Source organism: Trematomus bernacchii, unplaced genomic scaffold (assembly GCF_902827165.1).
Source record: "Trematomus bernacchii unplaced genomic scaffold, fTreBer1.1, whole genome shotgun sequence".
NCBI lineage: Eukaryota > Metazoa > Chordata > Actinopteri > Perciformes > Nototheniidae > Trematomus > Trematomus bernacchii.
In genome coordinates, this window is record NW_022987705.1 from 6,452,961 (window position 1) to 6,469,572 (window position 16,612).

The 16,612-nt window shown below is 38.7% G+C and overlaps 1 protein-coding gene across 6 annotated transcripts; it reads left to right on the top strand.

Moving 5' to 3' along the window:
* The first annotated feature begins 1,057 nt into the window (after nucleotides 1-1,057).
* arfip2b (ADP-ribosylation factor interacting protein 2b) lies at nucleotides 1,058-15,940 on the top strand. 6 transcript variants are annotated; one of them, XM_034139997.1, is made up of 10 exons: nucleotides 1,058-1,356; nucleotides 3,701-3,811; nucleotides 6,873-6,929; nucleotides 8,485-8,593; nucleotides 9,684-9,740; nucleotides 11,242-11,360; nucleotides 11,543-11,764; nucleotides 12,096-12,253; nucleotides 12,735-12,909; nucleotides 13,013-15,940. In XM_034139997.1, the coding sequence occupies exons 2-10, from the start codon at nucleotides 3,713-3,715 to the stop codon at nucleotides 13,166-13,168; spliced, it is 1,152 nt and encodes a 383-aa protein (XP_033995888.1). In that variant the 5' UTR covers nucleotides 1,058-1,356; nucleotides 3,701-3,712; the 3' UTR covers nucleotides 13,169-15,940. The 6 variants fall into 6 exon arrangements, with proteins under 6 accessions (XP_033995888.1, XP_033995889.1, XP_033995891.1 ...); XM_034139998.1 differs by having other exon boundaries at nucleotides 6,873-6,905; XM_034140000.1 differs by lacking the exon at nucleotides 6,873-6,929.
* Nucleotides 15,941-16,612: the final 672 nt, after the last annotated feature.

Here is a 16,612-nt window from a genome sequence, read left to right on the forward strand (position 1 = left end):
TGTAACCCTCACACGGCCCTGAGTTAATGTACAGCCATCAGCAGCTTGCATAAACGTGCATGCTTCACCTGAAGGATGCTGCCAAAGATAGGTTACAGGCGTCTGTAGGAAAGAATAAGAACACTCACTCCTTTCGATTTCCAGGTACAATTCCAAAGTGTGATGGGGACATGTGCTTAAATTATGCTGTATACATTGTGTCATCATAAGCATCAAACCGAAGTAGTGATTGTTTTACCTTACTGTATCCAATGGTTGTTTTCACTGAGTGAAAGCAAGAATTTAAAAAAACGATATGTCTGATTTATGCTGCTATCTCTTCATTATGTTTCTTTGTTATACGAATAAAGAGCGACACTCAGAAATGACTGATATTAAACATTGGGTTTATCTGCTTACAAATTATGATGTTTTGGTATCATAATTTATTTTATTCTATTTTGTGTCACTGTTATTTTTGGTATTTCATTGTCATGCGTTTTTCCGAAATATATTGATACAGGGAATTATGTGTTTGATACCTGTTTATGTATGATCAAATGTTTCACTTTCAGTTGAAACGGAGTTTTTATAGTCAGGCCACTATTTACTTGTTACGTTTCATCCCACAGGCCATAAGATTGTTAAACACCTGCACTTTTGAAAGAACATCCATAACATGCATCTGTTTGCAACTCACATCAATATTCCAATTACTGTATAGACTATTCTGCACTGTTTCTATTATATTCTATCATATTCTATTTTATTTTATTTACCTGTAGCCTACTATTTGATCTGTTTTGTTGTGTTGCACTGTTGGAGGAGCCTGCCTGTGACCCAAGATGTTCCTTGTCATAACTGTATGCACACATGACAATAAAAGCCTTGAAACGTGAAACTACTATTAAGAGTAGTATGAATACATGCATACGAAATAAAAGAAAATACCCTAATGCTAATAGCTGCGTGTCTTCTTAGCACACCAGGCAGCACCATGTGAGTTTTTACCTTTGTAATGAGTGATCCATCTTCTCGCCAATAGACGCTCTTTGGATGGGAGCGCGTCTGCAAAATGAATTCCATGGTGTCGTCAGTTCCGTAAAGCGTTGCTCCTGGCTTCATTAAAAAAAAGGGAAGAAGATAGAGGATTATTTACGAAGAGTCAGGAGACAGGCACAGTGAAAACAAGGCTTTTACTAGCTATATTAGTGAAATATTCCTAAACAAGAGCGCTGCATTGTTTGTGTTTTCCTCGGACTGACAAAAGACACACCAGTCTGCTGTAAGCCGCATGAACTGGGATGCACTGCTGTTAGCCTGTTATTAGCTTGCTGGCTAGCTTCACGAACTGCACTGTTTTTACCACGGGACCAAGTAAGTCAATTCATAAATAAGGACGATATTTCATTGTGTCTGTGTTTGGGATGTGGCATTAAAGCCATTGTTAACCAGCCCTTTGAACACTGGTTTGTTTTACCCGGCTTCCTCTTCATGTGAGAACTAGAAGCAGGCCTTTTTTTCTCTAGAAAGCATATTAATTTCCAGCCGGAAAACCTGCTTCAATATTTTGCAGGTTCACAACAAATAGCACTCGCAGTTTGTTTTGTTTTATCCCCAAATAAACCCCCACTGTTTGGTGCAGATTGAACCCACAGGGGAGGCCTGCATCTAGCGTTACCTGCTGGTGAGAGTACACCTGTGCTGATGCACCTGTCATGGCTCCCAGGATGCTCGAATTGTGCGACTGATTTCAAATTTAAGACTCCACACTTTTACTTACATAGCAATGTATAAGTCACGTTTGTGTGTCTTTAGTTATAAAGATAAATAATACAGAATACTGTCTCTGTTGTAGCAGCATTTTGGAACATGCCAATTCCTAAAAAAAAACTGTTAATGATTAATTCTCACTCCATTAAACATTGATTTAGCCTGGTTTTAGTGACACATCTGAGAGAAAAAATGTAGAGGATTGAGGCATGTATTGTAACAAGCCTCGTCAAGTAGCTAGAACAGGGCGTATTTTAGACGAAATGTTATGCAAAGCAGCTGTTGGTTGCTCAGTCTATGAAGACCTTTAAGTCTGACATCCTAGCTGACTGCTTCCTACTGCAAGAGGGGAATCATGCATATGTTAATTCAGTCTGTCACGTTTTTCAACCCAAAGCCCTGACACGGTTGCTGTGAGATGTCTTAAATTAGTGTTTTCTGTGTTGAATATTGTTGTACAAGACTAGCACAACTTCTAATGTCTACAGAGATGTGTCATTCCTCAGGAAATGGAGTGGGCATGGCCCAAAAGCCAACTTAGGCTAGGTCCTAGCAAATGTAAACAACTGCGACCTCACTTCAAACAAGATGTGTGCCAGCTAGTGATCTAACTGCCATTACCCTGCCATAAAGTCACATAGTCTCAAAAGGACATCATGCAAGTTTTTGTTCTTACTCATTTAAACGTTTGCCTTAATACTCATTTACCATACACTTATTATTAGCCATGCTGCATTTGAGTTATGTTTTTTTACATCATTCCGGGTTTCTGCTTTTAAGTGGAGTTTATAATAATTAAAATCCCTGGAAAATACACGTCCATACGATTTTAAAGCTTAACACACACAGTCGTTTTTGTTATGATTATCTGTTAACATTATTTAAACGTTAATAAAAAAAAACTGAAAATCCAGAGAAGAACTAAAGGAAGCTACTGTACATGCCCGAGTTTATTACGTTTTGACGTTTCTGGTTTATCTGTCACCCTTGACTGAAATGTGAAACCAAACCATGTTAACGTTAGGGCTGCTCGATTATGGCAAAAATCATAATCTCGATTATTTGGGTCAATAATTGATATCACGATTATTAAAAACGATTATCCATTTACTTTGAAAACATCCATTTATTGAAAAAAAAAATGTGAACAGTATGTTTTTAACAGTTGATTACCCTGAACTTTAAGTATAATTCAACTGAAAAACCAATAAAAACAAAAATCGTTTTATTTCGATTATGTTGTTTTCATAATCGTTGCAAGCCAAAATCGTAATTGCGATTAAAATACGATTAATTGAGCAGCCCTAGTTAACGTCTTTCGGCACTTAAATTGGCCTTCAAATCATTATTTTATCTGTGGTCTTGTCACACACGTTTACATGACACAAAGACCCCCCCTTTAATGTTTGTCTGAGTACATTTATTTAGCTGTGAATTCATTATCCCATTGTAAGCCAAAAATAGTAGCTGCTTGTCCAGTAATTATTTGCAAACACTACATGTATATGAGTGTTACAACATATTTAATGTGTGATGAGTAATTAAACCAATATAATCTGGTTTGATCTGTTAGAATGGTTAGACTATGTTCAAATCAACATTTAAATCTCCTCTTTAGTCTGTTCGTGTATGGAGCTAACGTACAGCCCTGTAATGAGGTGTAAAGTAGAGTAGCCACTTCGACAAGCGGCCGCCTGAGTGCAGGGCTTTCATAGGTGTGTTGTTTTTATCTCAAGTGATAGCCTTGCTCTTTGAAATCCACCGCCTCGCTTATTTGTGGCTATTATATTCCCATCTTCCTTATGATTTGGCTGTTTGGACTAACCTCTCTGGGCCCTCAGCTTCAAAGCACCAATTAGGCTATTTCACTGTATTTACATAAAGTAGTGTGTTGTAACCACTCTTTATCTCTCTCTCTCTCTCTCTCTCTCTCTGCTTTTTCACACAGGCGTAGTGCATTATGACAGACAGCATTATGAGTAAAGCTGCCACAATGGAGATTCCTATCAACAGTAATGGAGACACAGGGACACTTCCAGAAGATGACAGCCTTGAACAGGTGGGTCACAGCTACTAAATCAGAGACCGTCCACTGTGTGTCACATTTGAAGACCATCATGTGTTGTTGCTGGTCATCTATTTAAAGCTATTCCACAAGGAAATGATCATGAATCGGTTAGTGTTTACCTACCCGCTAACCCAAGCTGACAGAAGATACTTTGTATATTTAAAACCAGGCAGCAGGAAACAAAAGAAAGTATGGAGAATACAGAGTTTTTTATTTCCTTATTTATTTAAATGCTAGAAATGTCACTACATTTGTATTATCTAGGCTAAGGAAAGGTTCCCATACTGCTAGATCATTGTTGGCCCTTTGTAGTTGTTTCATTACTTAGAGACTGTTGCATTAAAGGGTTTTACAGCAGTGTTGATGTGATTTCTGGGTAAAAAAAAAAAGATTTATATTTAAACTTAGCTTCCTTTAGTTATGTTATACATATTCGTTTCATTCGTTTCTTGTCACTTTTAGTGTAAATTTGAGTGTGGTCTTGAAAATGTTTAGTAGGTGGCGCTTTATAATGAGATCACATTGACATACGTTCACATATACACAACATTTCAAAAAGACAATATTTGTACTAAGCATGTACTTAACATGGCTAATGAAAAAGAATATTCCACTCATATTTCCATTTAATTTTTATTTTATTCACAATATTATCATATTTGAAATAATATTGTAATATTAGTGTGCATGTGAACATGGCCATTGGCTGTCAGCTTGTCTTCCCCTAAGAAAAATGACATTTTAACAATAGCCTGAACTTGATGATGTATTTATTGTTATAATTCTCTCTCTGAAGGTTACATCACTCGCATGAGAGCACGTGAAAAAAGTAGACCTAAATACTTAAGCCTGATGGCTTTCATGTGGTATTACGGTTGGTTTCTGTGATGGATAAATGAGAGCCTGTATTCAGTTGTTGGAAGTTGATATTGTGGTTTTTGGCTATTGTGAGCCAGTGCTTTTCAGACCATTTAAATTAACCCTACTTGCCACACTGCCATTTGATAATATGTACAGTACAATTCAGGACTAATGCTTTTAGTAAACACAGTCTTGAACACTGGCTTTGTAAATGTGGCCAATCACTCACCACAGATCTCTCATTTTGCATTAATGTTTCAGATGCTCAGTCTCAAAAGATTTGTTCAGGTCTTTAATTGTGAATTTAAACAGGTTTTTCTGCCTGGGTTTAACTACGATTGTATTATGGGTTGCTTTCATACTCAACCAGGAGTTCTTGTGTTTCTCAGCTTGCTTAGCTACAACTGAACAGAGAGCCTACTGGGAAATCAGGTGTTGCTATCCAGCTGTCGGCATGGGAACCATGTGTTCCCATTAACAGTTAACAGGTTTTAGAAAGATCTGTGCTGTGTTTGACCTCTTTACTAGGCGCCAAACTCTCAGGTGTAGTTGTTGCTCTCCAGCTGAAGACTGTTCATTTACAAAGCAAATAGGCACCTGTGGGCGTCATTTGAAAAAGAAAGATATATGTATTTGAGTGTCTTAGTCAGAGCCCGCAAAGGTGAACTAACAGTGGAGTTGTAGAGTAAGTAAGGGGAACAGTCTGTTAATCTTCCTGCGTACAAAGGCACACCTTTTGGACAAACAGACTGCAGATCCTGGAGGGTTGATGCTGTTGTTTGCTCACCACACTGTGTTCCACTCGAACAGTAAAAGAAAAGCCAACCTCCTCAACAAGCTTGCACGGTGAAGCGAGTATTCAACCATGTGCTGTGTCTACCCAGTTTTCCATGTTCATGTATGAGGAGTGTTTAGCTGCACTGTTTAGTGCTGGATATTAACCAGTTGCCATAGCAACTCATAGCAATTAGTCTGAAACTGGCTGTTCTTTGTCCTTGGGTGAAAGCCCTCTGAATTCAGATTGCTATCAGCTGTACAACACTCAGTTTAAAGCTGCAGCAGTCTACTGTTTATGTACAGCAGTGAAGATTGGCAGGTGAGGGAATAGCAGAAGTCTGTTTTTAGATGTTGTAGCTTTGCACTTTTTTCGTAACAAGGACGGTGACTGGCAGCTTGACAGTGACAGAGACAGGATTTACTGTGGCTCACTGGTTTCAACTCAGACAGTCAACAGCCTTTTAACAAACGTATACTCATCTACAAAATCTATGATAGATGATTACTTATGCTTTACATTTGGAGATATCACAAATATATTGTCAGAATTTCTAAGCTGCCCAGCTCTTTGGTAAATAAGGTTTTGTGGCATTTTAAAATGTTGCCGTGTCAATTTAAACCAGCCTTTTTTTATGATGACGCAACGTTCTTTCGTTTTTCTTCCTCTCAAGAAACAGGCACTTTGTCAACCAAGTGTCCTGGGAGGGATCAGTGTCTGCTTCAGCTTTCAGATTGAACAGATGCCACAACTTGAGGCAGATCTCTAAAAGAAGAGAATCACTGATTTGAAGGAGAGAATGTGGTTAAACAGGCTTTGTCCTCGTGTTGCACAGGTTTTGAAGTTGTTGGTTCAGTGTCTAAGGAAATACAAATTCCTCTGGTGCTGTAATGAAGTCCTGACGCCAGACATGACCCACAATCATTGTTTAAATAGACACATCTATTCTTATGATTATAGATTGTAGGACCTAGAGTTTTGGCATTCAAATGTAGTGTTTGTGTGTTTTTCATTTTATACCCCCTTATTATCAATGTCACCTTTTTAATGTCTGTAAATGTCTTGTAATTAAATGTCTTTCTTTTTTTAAAGTTTTGTTATGAATCTGTTTGCCCAGACAGTGATTGAATAATATCATAACTTAGCTTTGTTAACACATTATAAAGAGAAAGTGGTGAGTTGATCCACTTGATCTAGCTAAATGATTATCAGTCATCACTGCTCTCCATCCTACATCCCTGCTGTCTGTGGACATTATGATGATTCCCTAGCGATTTATTTTACATCATTCTCTCTTGTTTCATGATTTCAGTCATGGATTTTTTTCTTTTTTGTCTCCTTTCTTTTTCTATTTGTTTCTTTTCTGTTGTTGTTGTGTTTGTCGATTCCCCCCCCCCCTCCTCCATCTCTGTGCAGGCTGCACATCTGCAGTGGAGCTTAGATGAGCAGGTAGGGAGCTCCAGAGGCACCAGGGTGAGCAGTGCATTTGTGTATGTGTGTGTGTTTTAATGTTGATGTGTAGTACTGCTCAGTGGTTTGAATTGATGCTGGCTGCATTAAATTCCCTTGCATCATTACGTGGGTTTATTTCACAAAGTGTCATATATTTCATTTTTACGACAAACCACTATGCAGATTTAATTGACTGTCACAGTGAATTGTCGCCTACTAACTCTAGATAGAAGGCGTCTCTCAAACATGTTTTGAGAGATTTCCCTAAAATCGAGTAGTATTAACAAATAGCACACAGCTAACACTTATGACTCAACATTGCAATCTGTTCCTATTTGATTCTTAATAATCATCTAGTGTGCGTTTTTGCTTATATAGCCTAGATTCTGTGTGAACTTGGGTGTTGTGCGAGTGTGATTCCCTAATTCTAGAGGGTGTTGTTTAACTAAACAAACATAGCAACTTACTAATAATCATCATGTCATACTGCTGTAATATTGATGTGGATTGGTTGTGCTTCTTATGTTTTGTTGTGTCAGTCATAATGAGAAATGTATTTGTCTTATTCAAGAATTTAAGAGAGCTGACCAAACAGATAAGAGTGAAGAAAATTGTAGATATTTTTAGAATAGAGACATTTAGCATCACGCTGCTGTCCTCCAGCAGCCCAAATAACTGACGTTGTATTTTTACTTCCTTTTGGTCGTAACAAAAACATAGTCTTTGTGTTTGCTTACAAAAGGAAACCGCCACCTCCCTTCCAGAGCTTAGGAGTTTCCTTATCACAATCTTACTTTACAGTGTAGGCCTAAGGATTCAGGAAGTCTCCTATATATTACCCTCTCGTTTACATTTTACGATGGACGATACGGGTCTGTAGGTCGGTGCAGCGTTCGTAACATATAAACACAGGCAGAAGTTAGCATATTTAGACATGTTGATAGTAGCAACCAAAGCTCACATATGGTTTGCCAAAGTAAGAAATCTTTTCAGGCTCGATTTTCCTTTGCCCAAAATTCCTCACAAATGTTTGTTTTTCTAAAATAGCTGATACTTGAAAGTATGGCAAACAAAAGAGAATTGTGAGTTAAATTAAGGAAAACACAAAAGATGGATGGTAGCACATTTCCCCTCACGCTTCTTTGATTATTTTGAAAAGAGACAATAGTTTGCTTGAGCATTTCCTGCTGCATAGATCAATGCAGCCACTGCTTGGGTTAGACTGGTCTATTCTTGCTGCTGTGGTATTGTAGGGTTCTTACTTTCTCACTTCATGGCAGAAGATTCAGTTCTAGTGATTAGGTGGGTTGATTATTGACTGGGCACTTTAGTTGTGTTTTCTGTCTTTCACACTCTTTATAGTGGCTTCCAGATAAGGGCCTGATGATCGTGTGTACTCACTAACCTTTCCTAACATAGTAGTGTTTGTCCCCCTCTAGTGACTTGCCCTTTAACCTACATTGTCTGAATGTAACACTCAAGCCATAATCTCCTGTCTACATATCCCCACCCCAAAACCCTCTATCCCTATTCCCTTTTTTCTTGTTTTTCTTGTTTTTCCCCACCAACCTTGTAGGACCTACAGCAGGTGATGGTATCGGGCCCCAATCTCAATGAGACCAGCATTGTTTCTGGAGGTTATGGAGGAACAGCAGAGGGAATCATCTCCACCAGCTCAATCAAAGGTACAGTCCTACTCCTTACTTCTGACATCTTTTCAGCCTCCTCTCATCTATGCTGACACTGTCTCATTTTGACTTCCTCTATTCAGCGAGTGTTTGATTTCTCTGCCTCCTATAATCCCTCCCATGAGATCATGCTGCAATTAATATGTTGTCAATTTGTGCTGATTCATCCCCAGCTTCACTACACTCTGCTGTATCTCAAATTATGCCTCTGTGGTGTCTGTTCTTTTATAGTTCTTTTTATGTACGTGCAGATATGGGAATCTGATAGACTGAATGAAGAACCTTTCAATAATCTTTCTAAACCCACGTGAGCACCAGTGTTGAGTCTAAATGTATTTAGACAAACATTTGATTTATTCCCAAACTGTATGTTTGAAACAGGATAATTTACGCTTTAACTACTGCAGTTATCGTTAGTCCTAATGGAAATAATGTAACTTACTGATTTAAAAAAAAAAAAACCTTTTCTTCGTTAGCTTTTATTTCAGTTTAAGTTTCATTATACAGACATGTTCACATTTTAGTCAACAGCTTTTCCATTTTCATTTAGCTGTATCCACAGAGCCAACATATAACAGTGTGTGTGCTAATGTGCAGGTTAGTGTCATTTAATAAACAAAAATAAAGCTTTTAAAAGATATCTAAAACATCTCCCAGACATCAAGGCAGCCTCTTGCATTGTTCTTACGGTCTGAACAAATTGTATTTTCTCATGACCATCTCAAGTTTTCAGATACACTCTCACCGTTCTCAGCCACTACTAATCGACAGGTAATCATCAAATATGTCAGTGTTAAAGGGAGAGTTAGGCAGGGGGTTTTGAAGCTATATGGCATTAGCAACCGTATATCCAACACAGCAAGACTTTCATGTTTTGATGAAACTGTCATTCAGTATGAAATAACCTTAAACTAAATGATAAATAGATCCAGTACACTGTGTCTTGGACTTTTTTCCACATTATTCTCGAGTTCAAGGCAGTGACTTCAGCAGTGTAGCTGAATACAGCGTGTCAAAGGGGAAAGGACACTGCTCTCTTTACTTATCATTTATTACTAATATTTCTGCGTCCCTCTCTCTCTCTCAGGCCCTGCTGTGCGCTACAATGCAGAGTTTAACAAAAGGATCTCAGTTGAAGGAATAGGTGGCTGCTTAGACTTCATTGTTATTAATAATAGAGAGCTTATTTCCAAAATGTAATGTGTGTAGGATCCACAACGTCTGTAAATACTGTTGTTAAGAATTGGTAATAGAGAACTTTTCTCCTGTTACTGGCATGAAACATTTTTGATTTAAAAAAAAAACAAAAAACCCTGCATATTTATCACATGATGGCATTTTGGAAATACGCTTTTTATTTTATTTACTGCTCCTTTTTGATCTAAATAACTATTTCTCTTTTTGTATCAGCGGAGAGAAGGGCATTCACTTATTTCTGGCTTCTCTTCTTCATGGACAAATTGTGGCTTTTTTTCTATCCCAGCATTTCTTCTCTCTGTGGTTGGTTCTCTTTGTGATTTATGCTCATCTATTATGGGGTCTGCACTTTTATGTTTTTCCCAAAATAACTTGCAAACCTACTTTCTGAACGTCTCAGCAAAACAGAAACCATCTTCACTTCTGTCACATTGTATATTTGTTATAAGACCTTCAATATTTATGGATACAATACGTTGTCGTTGGGAGAACCTTAGTAAACTTAAAGCTTTTAGAGGCCCCTATTTTTCTCATTTTAATCTTTTCCACGTACTGATGTGAAGTGAAAGGCTCTGAAGTGTACTGCTGCATTTCAAAGTGCCCCTGCCTTCATCATCACTCATTTGTCAGCATTGTCATTCACTAAATGAAGTCTTTTCATCTTTGTTCTTCCAACTCCTTGTCACCATTCCCTCCTACATGTTCCATATCCTGCTCTTCTCCCTTTTTGTCGTCCTACATTTCTGTCTTTCCTGCTTGTGTATGTTTAAACCCTTAACATCCAACCATCCTTTTAAATCCTGATCCTTAAAAAAACATTCCCATAATGTAAAATAAATTATCTAAATCCCGGTCCAATACCTTTCCCTAAATCATACTCACCCTGAACCATTCATCCACACCACCGCCCCCCTCCCCCCCCCCCCCCCCCCCCCCCCCCATCCACTGTCACAGACCTGCGTATGAAGGCCGGACGAGTAAGCGTTCCCCCGAGCCGTTCTCTCCTCTGCCACATAGCAAGCCATTCAAATGAATACCAAGGTACTGGGGAGGCAAGGAGGTGAATTTGAATGCTACACACTCTATGTTGGTTAATCAAGTTATTCCCATTAAGGCAATTACCCGAACTATTCCTACAGGATTTTCAGCTTTTATTACAGCTCAATAATTAGAATGTGGTGTCAACTATTTTAATGTCATTGTTCCTTAGTCCAATATTCCTTCTCGGCTCACCATTCTGCCTTTTCTTGCTCTTTTCTCGCTCATTAACTCACTCCTATGCATGTCTAACAGCGGTTTATGGGTTAGTGTGGTGATGCACACGGGTTAGCAGATGGTTGACAGGCTTTATTGAATGCGGCAGTTTTAATGTACTTTTGAATAATGTATGATTCCCTACATGAAAGTGTTTCTTTATTAACCATGTTCCTGTGTTTCTTCTTTCTCAGGTTCCAACATGCACCACAGCAGCAGCAGCAGCTCGTCCATGACTGCAGAGGAAGCGTCCCGCGGTGTGGCTGTGGAGAAAATAGAAACGGTGAAGAAGTGGGGTCTCAACACTTACAAGGTATCTAAGGTTCTTTCATTTTACGCTTCATGATAAAGAGCTTCTTGATGATTTTAGTTTTGCTGTGTGCCTGAGGATTTCCTGGAACCAGGCACCCCTCCCCATGTCCCTATCCTGTCAAATCCAATCACAGAAGGGAATTGTGTTACTAATGCCTCTGTACGTCTTCCTTATTCTTTCAGTGTACAAAGCAAATGATCTCGGAGCGTTTTGGTCGAGGTTCCCGGACTGTGGACCTGGAGCTGGAGGCCCAGATTGAAGTGCTGAGAGACACTAAAAAGAAATATGAGAATGTGCTGCGATTGGCCAGAGCGCTGACCAATCACTTCTACAACATGGTGCAGACGCAGCATGCGCTTGGGGACACCTTTGCTGACCTCAGTCAGAAATCTCCAGAGCTGCGGGTGAGGCCTCAGAATCTGTTCATGTAGCTTTTATGTCTCATCTCTTACGGTACGTCCACACGGTTCCGTCGCGTTGAAGCTTGCCGGTGGGCGTGTCGAGCAACGGAGGCAAAGCGACGCGACGGAACCACAACGCAGTTCGGCAAAGCTTGACGTCACCCCATTCAAAGTGAATGGGAAGCGTCTCCGTTTGAAGCACGTGACGGAACCGTGTGGACGTACCGTTACATATTGATCTGCAGCTGGAAGTTAAATAATAGGTTTATGTAGACGACATTGAAAAGCATTAACCCCATTCATGCTCTAATGTATTTTATTAATGCATTTACAGGATGAGTTCGGCTACAACGCAGAGACTCAGAAGTTGCTGTGTAAGAACGGGGAGACTCTGCTTGGTGCCGTTAACTTCTTTGTGTCCAGCATCAACACACTGGTCAACAAGACCATGGAGGACTCCCTGATGACGATCAAGATGTATGAAGGTGCCAGGTAAGGACATGCAGCCCATTAATAAACCATTTCACCCAAGAAACTGGATGGCAACTCTTTTAAAGGAAGATAAGCAAATGGATAAAGACAACATTTTGTACACAAAAATATATAATGATAATATAATTGTAATATTATTGCAAGGAACTTCAGATGAAATGACATTAAAACCGGCATTGAGTCTAGATCTTTTTGATATATCATCTAAATATATCCACATTTTGTTATCTCAAATGCCTGAACTTCTGGTGAAAATCTAGCGAAGAATTTAACCCACTTAAAACTACTGCTAATCTGTGATTTGATCAGATTTGATTAAAAGTGACCATGCTTCCTTTTAATATTGTCAAATCCTGTTTGGTGCACTAAAACACAATTACAGTAATCTATCATGTGATACAGTTTACATCCAATTAGAGTTGAAAGACACGTTTTAGGGCCTTTTTTAAAACACTGTATTTTCTCCCTCTTTTTTGAACAGACTGGAGTTTGATGCCTACCGGTCAGACCTGGAGGAACTGAGTCTGGGTCCAAAAGACGCTGTAGCCATGGCCCGCATAGATGCTGCTCAGCAACAGTACCAGGTCCAGAAGGACAAGTATGAACGCCTCCGCTCGGACGTCATCATTAAACTCAAGTTCCTGGAGGAGAATAAGGTTAGTGGGCAGGGTGGGCCTGTTTGATCATCATCCTCCAGAGCAAGATAAGTTACAGAGGTTTGACTAGATGTCCTGACACCCCCTTATTTCTCTTTCCCAGGTGAAGGTGATGCATAAGCAGCTCCTCCTCTTCCATAATGCCATATCTGCATACTTTGCTGGCAACCAGCAGCAGCTGGAGCAGACGCTGAAGCAGTTCAACATAAAGCTGAGGCCTCCAGGGGCCGACAAGCCCTCCTGGTTAGAGGAGCAGTGAGAGGTTCTGCGGGACCTCCTGCTGCCTCCTCCTCCACCACCTCCACCTGTTACCTGTTGAAACCCCCCAACTTACAGAGGACCACTACAGAGGGAAACACATACAAATACTTGGATGGATGAAGATATGAGATGAGTGTATGGCAGGACGATTGGACTGATGCGTTGCAGGGTATTATTGATGGGATAAATGCACCAGGAATCCAAGTGGCCAGTCTCATAAACAGTCAGGGGGCTTTTAGTGCCTCTTCCCAGCTTCCTTATTTCCACTCTAACCGTCTCTTTGTGCCCAAAAGAACTGTTCATCTCTTCCTTCCCTCTCCCCTATTCAACACTATATTGCTGTGTGAGCTTGTGTTAGTCATGTTCACGGCCATTATTTTACTTCTCAACTGCTACCAGTGCTTGGACTTAAACGTCAACCCAACAACATTATGGCTACTGAGACAGATGACAGAAGGAAAAACATGATAAACCATTAAAACACACTTGGATGTAACCAAACACTTCATCAAAACTCTTCCAGACCTTATCACTCTCCTTGTGTGCCTCCTTATATATGAGCGTGTGTGCTTAATCAACATGTGGCCTACAGGAAGAAAGATAAGTTCAGAAAAATATTCAATCTACACATGCAGAGGATTTGAATGGTAAACTGGAAAGGAATGTGCAGATATTTCAAATCAATGTACATTTCAAATAACGTATTATTTGACTTTTGAAATAAATAGTACATGCTTTTGGTAGCTTACAGTATACAGAGAAAGGCAGTGTTTAGTTTTGCTTAATTTAACTGTACTCTTTATTTTGTACTTATTTTGGTTTTAGTCTGCTTCTATGTCATATGAAGAGCAGTTTACTGTCCGGGCAATGTGTGCTGGTGCTTTAGATTGCAATACTGTAAGCAGCCCAACCATCAGAAATGCTGCAGATTTCAATCTTAACCTGCAAGTTCTTTGACTTCAGCTCGTATATATGCAACAATCATTTAAGAAAGCCTGCGCAGCTTCCCAAAGTTATACCGGTTGGGGTCTTTACTAATTGTATTTTATTTACCCAAAGAGAATTTAGAAATATGTTTACGGGACCCTACTGTATGTTTTCATTTATTTTAGGCAACATTTAGCAACATTGGTTGGGAAAGTATCACTATAGGCAGAGAAGGCTTTGACTGACAGTTGAACTATGAACGATGGGTTAAGATCCAACAAACTCAAATGGATTTACTCCATTATTTAATTGTTAATAAGGACTGTATTTAATAAGAATTAACTACATCTTTTGTTCTCACGTTAATACATTGCAATGTTTTTTTGTCTTAAGTTTGTTTGTCTTTTTAAAGGACATCATTGGCATCGTTGGTCATATCTTTCAGGAGACTGAAAGATATGACCAACGATGCCAATTATGTCATACATCAGAGTATATTTGTCACACTGAAGATTACTGTAGCTCTCTGATATGACTAATCCTAATATTTCAACATCATTTTAGTTGTTCGTAAAAAGGGATAACACTAGCGATTCATCATTTGTCTCTTAACTTAAACATTGTTGTAGAATGGAAGTAAACAATCATCTGTTGTTGACAATTAGGAGAAGGTTTCACTACAGAATATCAGCATGATGGTACTATATTATGTGATGTACTTTTTATGCGTCACTGTATTTATTATGCTCATTGTATGTGTTGGAATGAACATATTTGTCCACTGACATTTCTGGTTCATGCAAATTACTCAATTCACGAGTATGGCGTCTTGCAGATGAACACTAACGTGAAAACATTCCTCAGGCTAACCATATCTGTAATTGATTTACTCCCAAAAATTATTCTAAACTATCTGATTGAAAGTAGTTTAGTTTGCCTTTGTCAAACCTGTCAAGTCAAATGAAGATAATCTGGTATAATAAATGTTTTACCATGCTGAATTGAACTCTTAATCAGTTGATTTCTTTTTTTTTCCTCCAGCATCTTGTCTCTGTATTTGCATGGCAAGCAGTAATCCAAAGTGCAGGTGCAGATATGTGTCAATGCACCGACGCTCTCTGGGCCTTCTGCTGGTCAGCTTACATGAACTGGGATAACGCCATGCTCACGGTTGTTGATTATGTTGAAACTGGCTGAAGACTAATCCAAAATGTGGATTTGCACTGTTCAGGACAATTATTAATGGGAGGGAGCGGTGTTAATTTTTCCATGAAAAGCAGATATCAAACAATGTTTTTCGAGAGTTCTTTGGCTTCTGAATTTGTATGTTGCAGTGTGTAAGTTTGGTGTATTTATCTGGCTGAAATAATAGCTCAATGAGACCTTGGCCTCTCTTACGACTGAAAATTACAGTTCCACTTGGTCCCCTGGACTGTTTGACCATCACACAGCAATATTAACAACAAACCGGCCCCTTTGAAATTCCTAACCCTAACACCAAAATGAATGGCAATAGGATTTGTTTGTGTTGTTCTATAGTTGCACCTCCAGTAAATTGAAACAAGGGTGAGAACTATTTGAAGTCACTCTTACTAGCAGTCTTTAGATGCAGAGAGAACCAAGATTTATAAAATGAGATATTTTATTTGTGTACAATCAATATTTTCTAGGCTGAGCTGGTGTATTGTACTGTATGAATGATTGCACATAATGGTATTTAAGATGATAAATGAAGTTGTTGTATGGGTTGATGTGATACTCTGCCTTCATTCCTCTCTCAGACCTGAACAATCCCACCCTATACCCAGAGGGAAAAAAATAAAAGTACACATTTTCAAATGGCTCCGGTTGGGTTTTTTTGTTCACTCTTTCATTTCCATTGTGATGTGGCCCAGTGTGCTTTCCATGTGCATGCAAACCGAGAAGAAAACATCTGGATTCATTCAAATACAACTTTAACTGTGTGATTACAATTCTACAAAGGAATTTATGATGTTATTATATTCAATCATTTATCACAATGTTCTGTAATTAAAATCTCCTGTGTGATTATCCAAACCATTGGAACATTAACAAAAGTTATTCATTGAATATCACTGATAACTCTCTGAATCGGCCCTCTTCTGACACCTGGAGACATATTTGGATTCAGACATTACAATTGTTTTTCCTTTTAGTATTGATTTTAGCAGCACTAATGTCTTGTGTGCAGTTGCATTGTTGCATTTTACATCTATAAAAAAGTACAACTTTTCCCTTTGCCTTTTTTCATCTATAGCAAAAAATGACATGATGGTTTTACTGTATTCAATAGCCTACTATAATCATACCTTTTTTATTTGAAGTTTTGAATCAGAATTTGACAACCAATGTACAGTAGGCTACAGATCTATCTCTTCTATACATTGTATTTACATACTTACTTTGATGTAAAGTAACTAAGTAGATTTACTCAAGTACTGTACTTAAGTACAATTTAGAGGTATTTCAATTTAATTTGTACACTACAATTCAG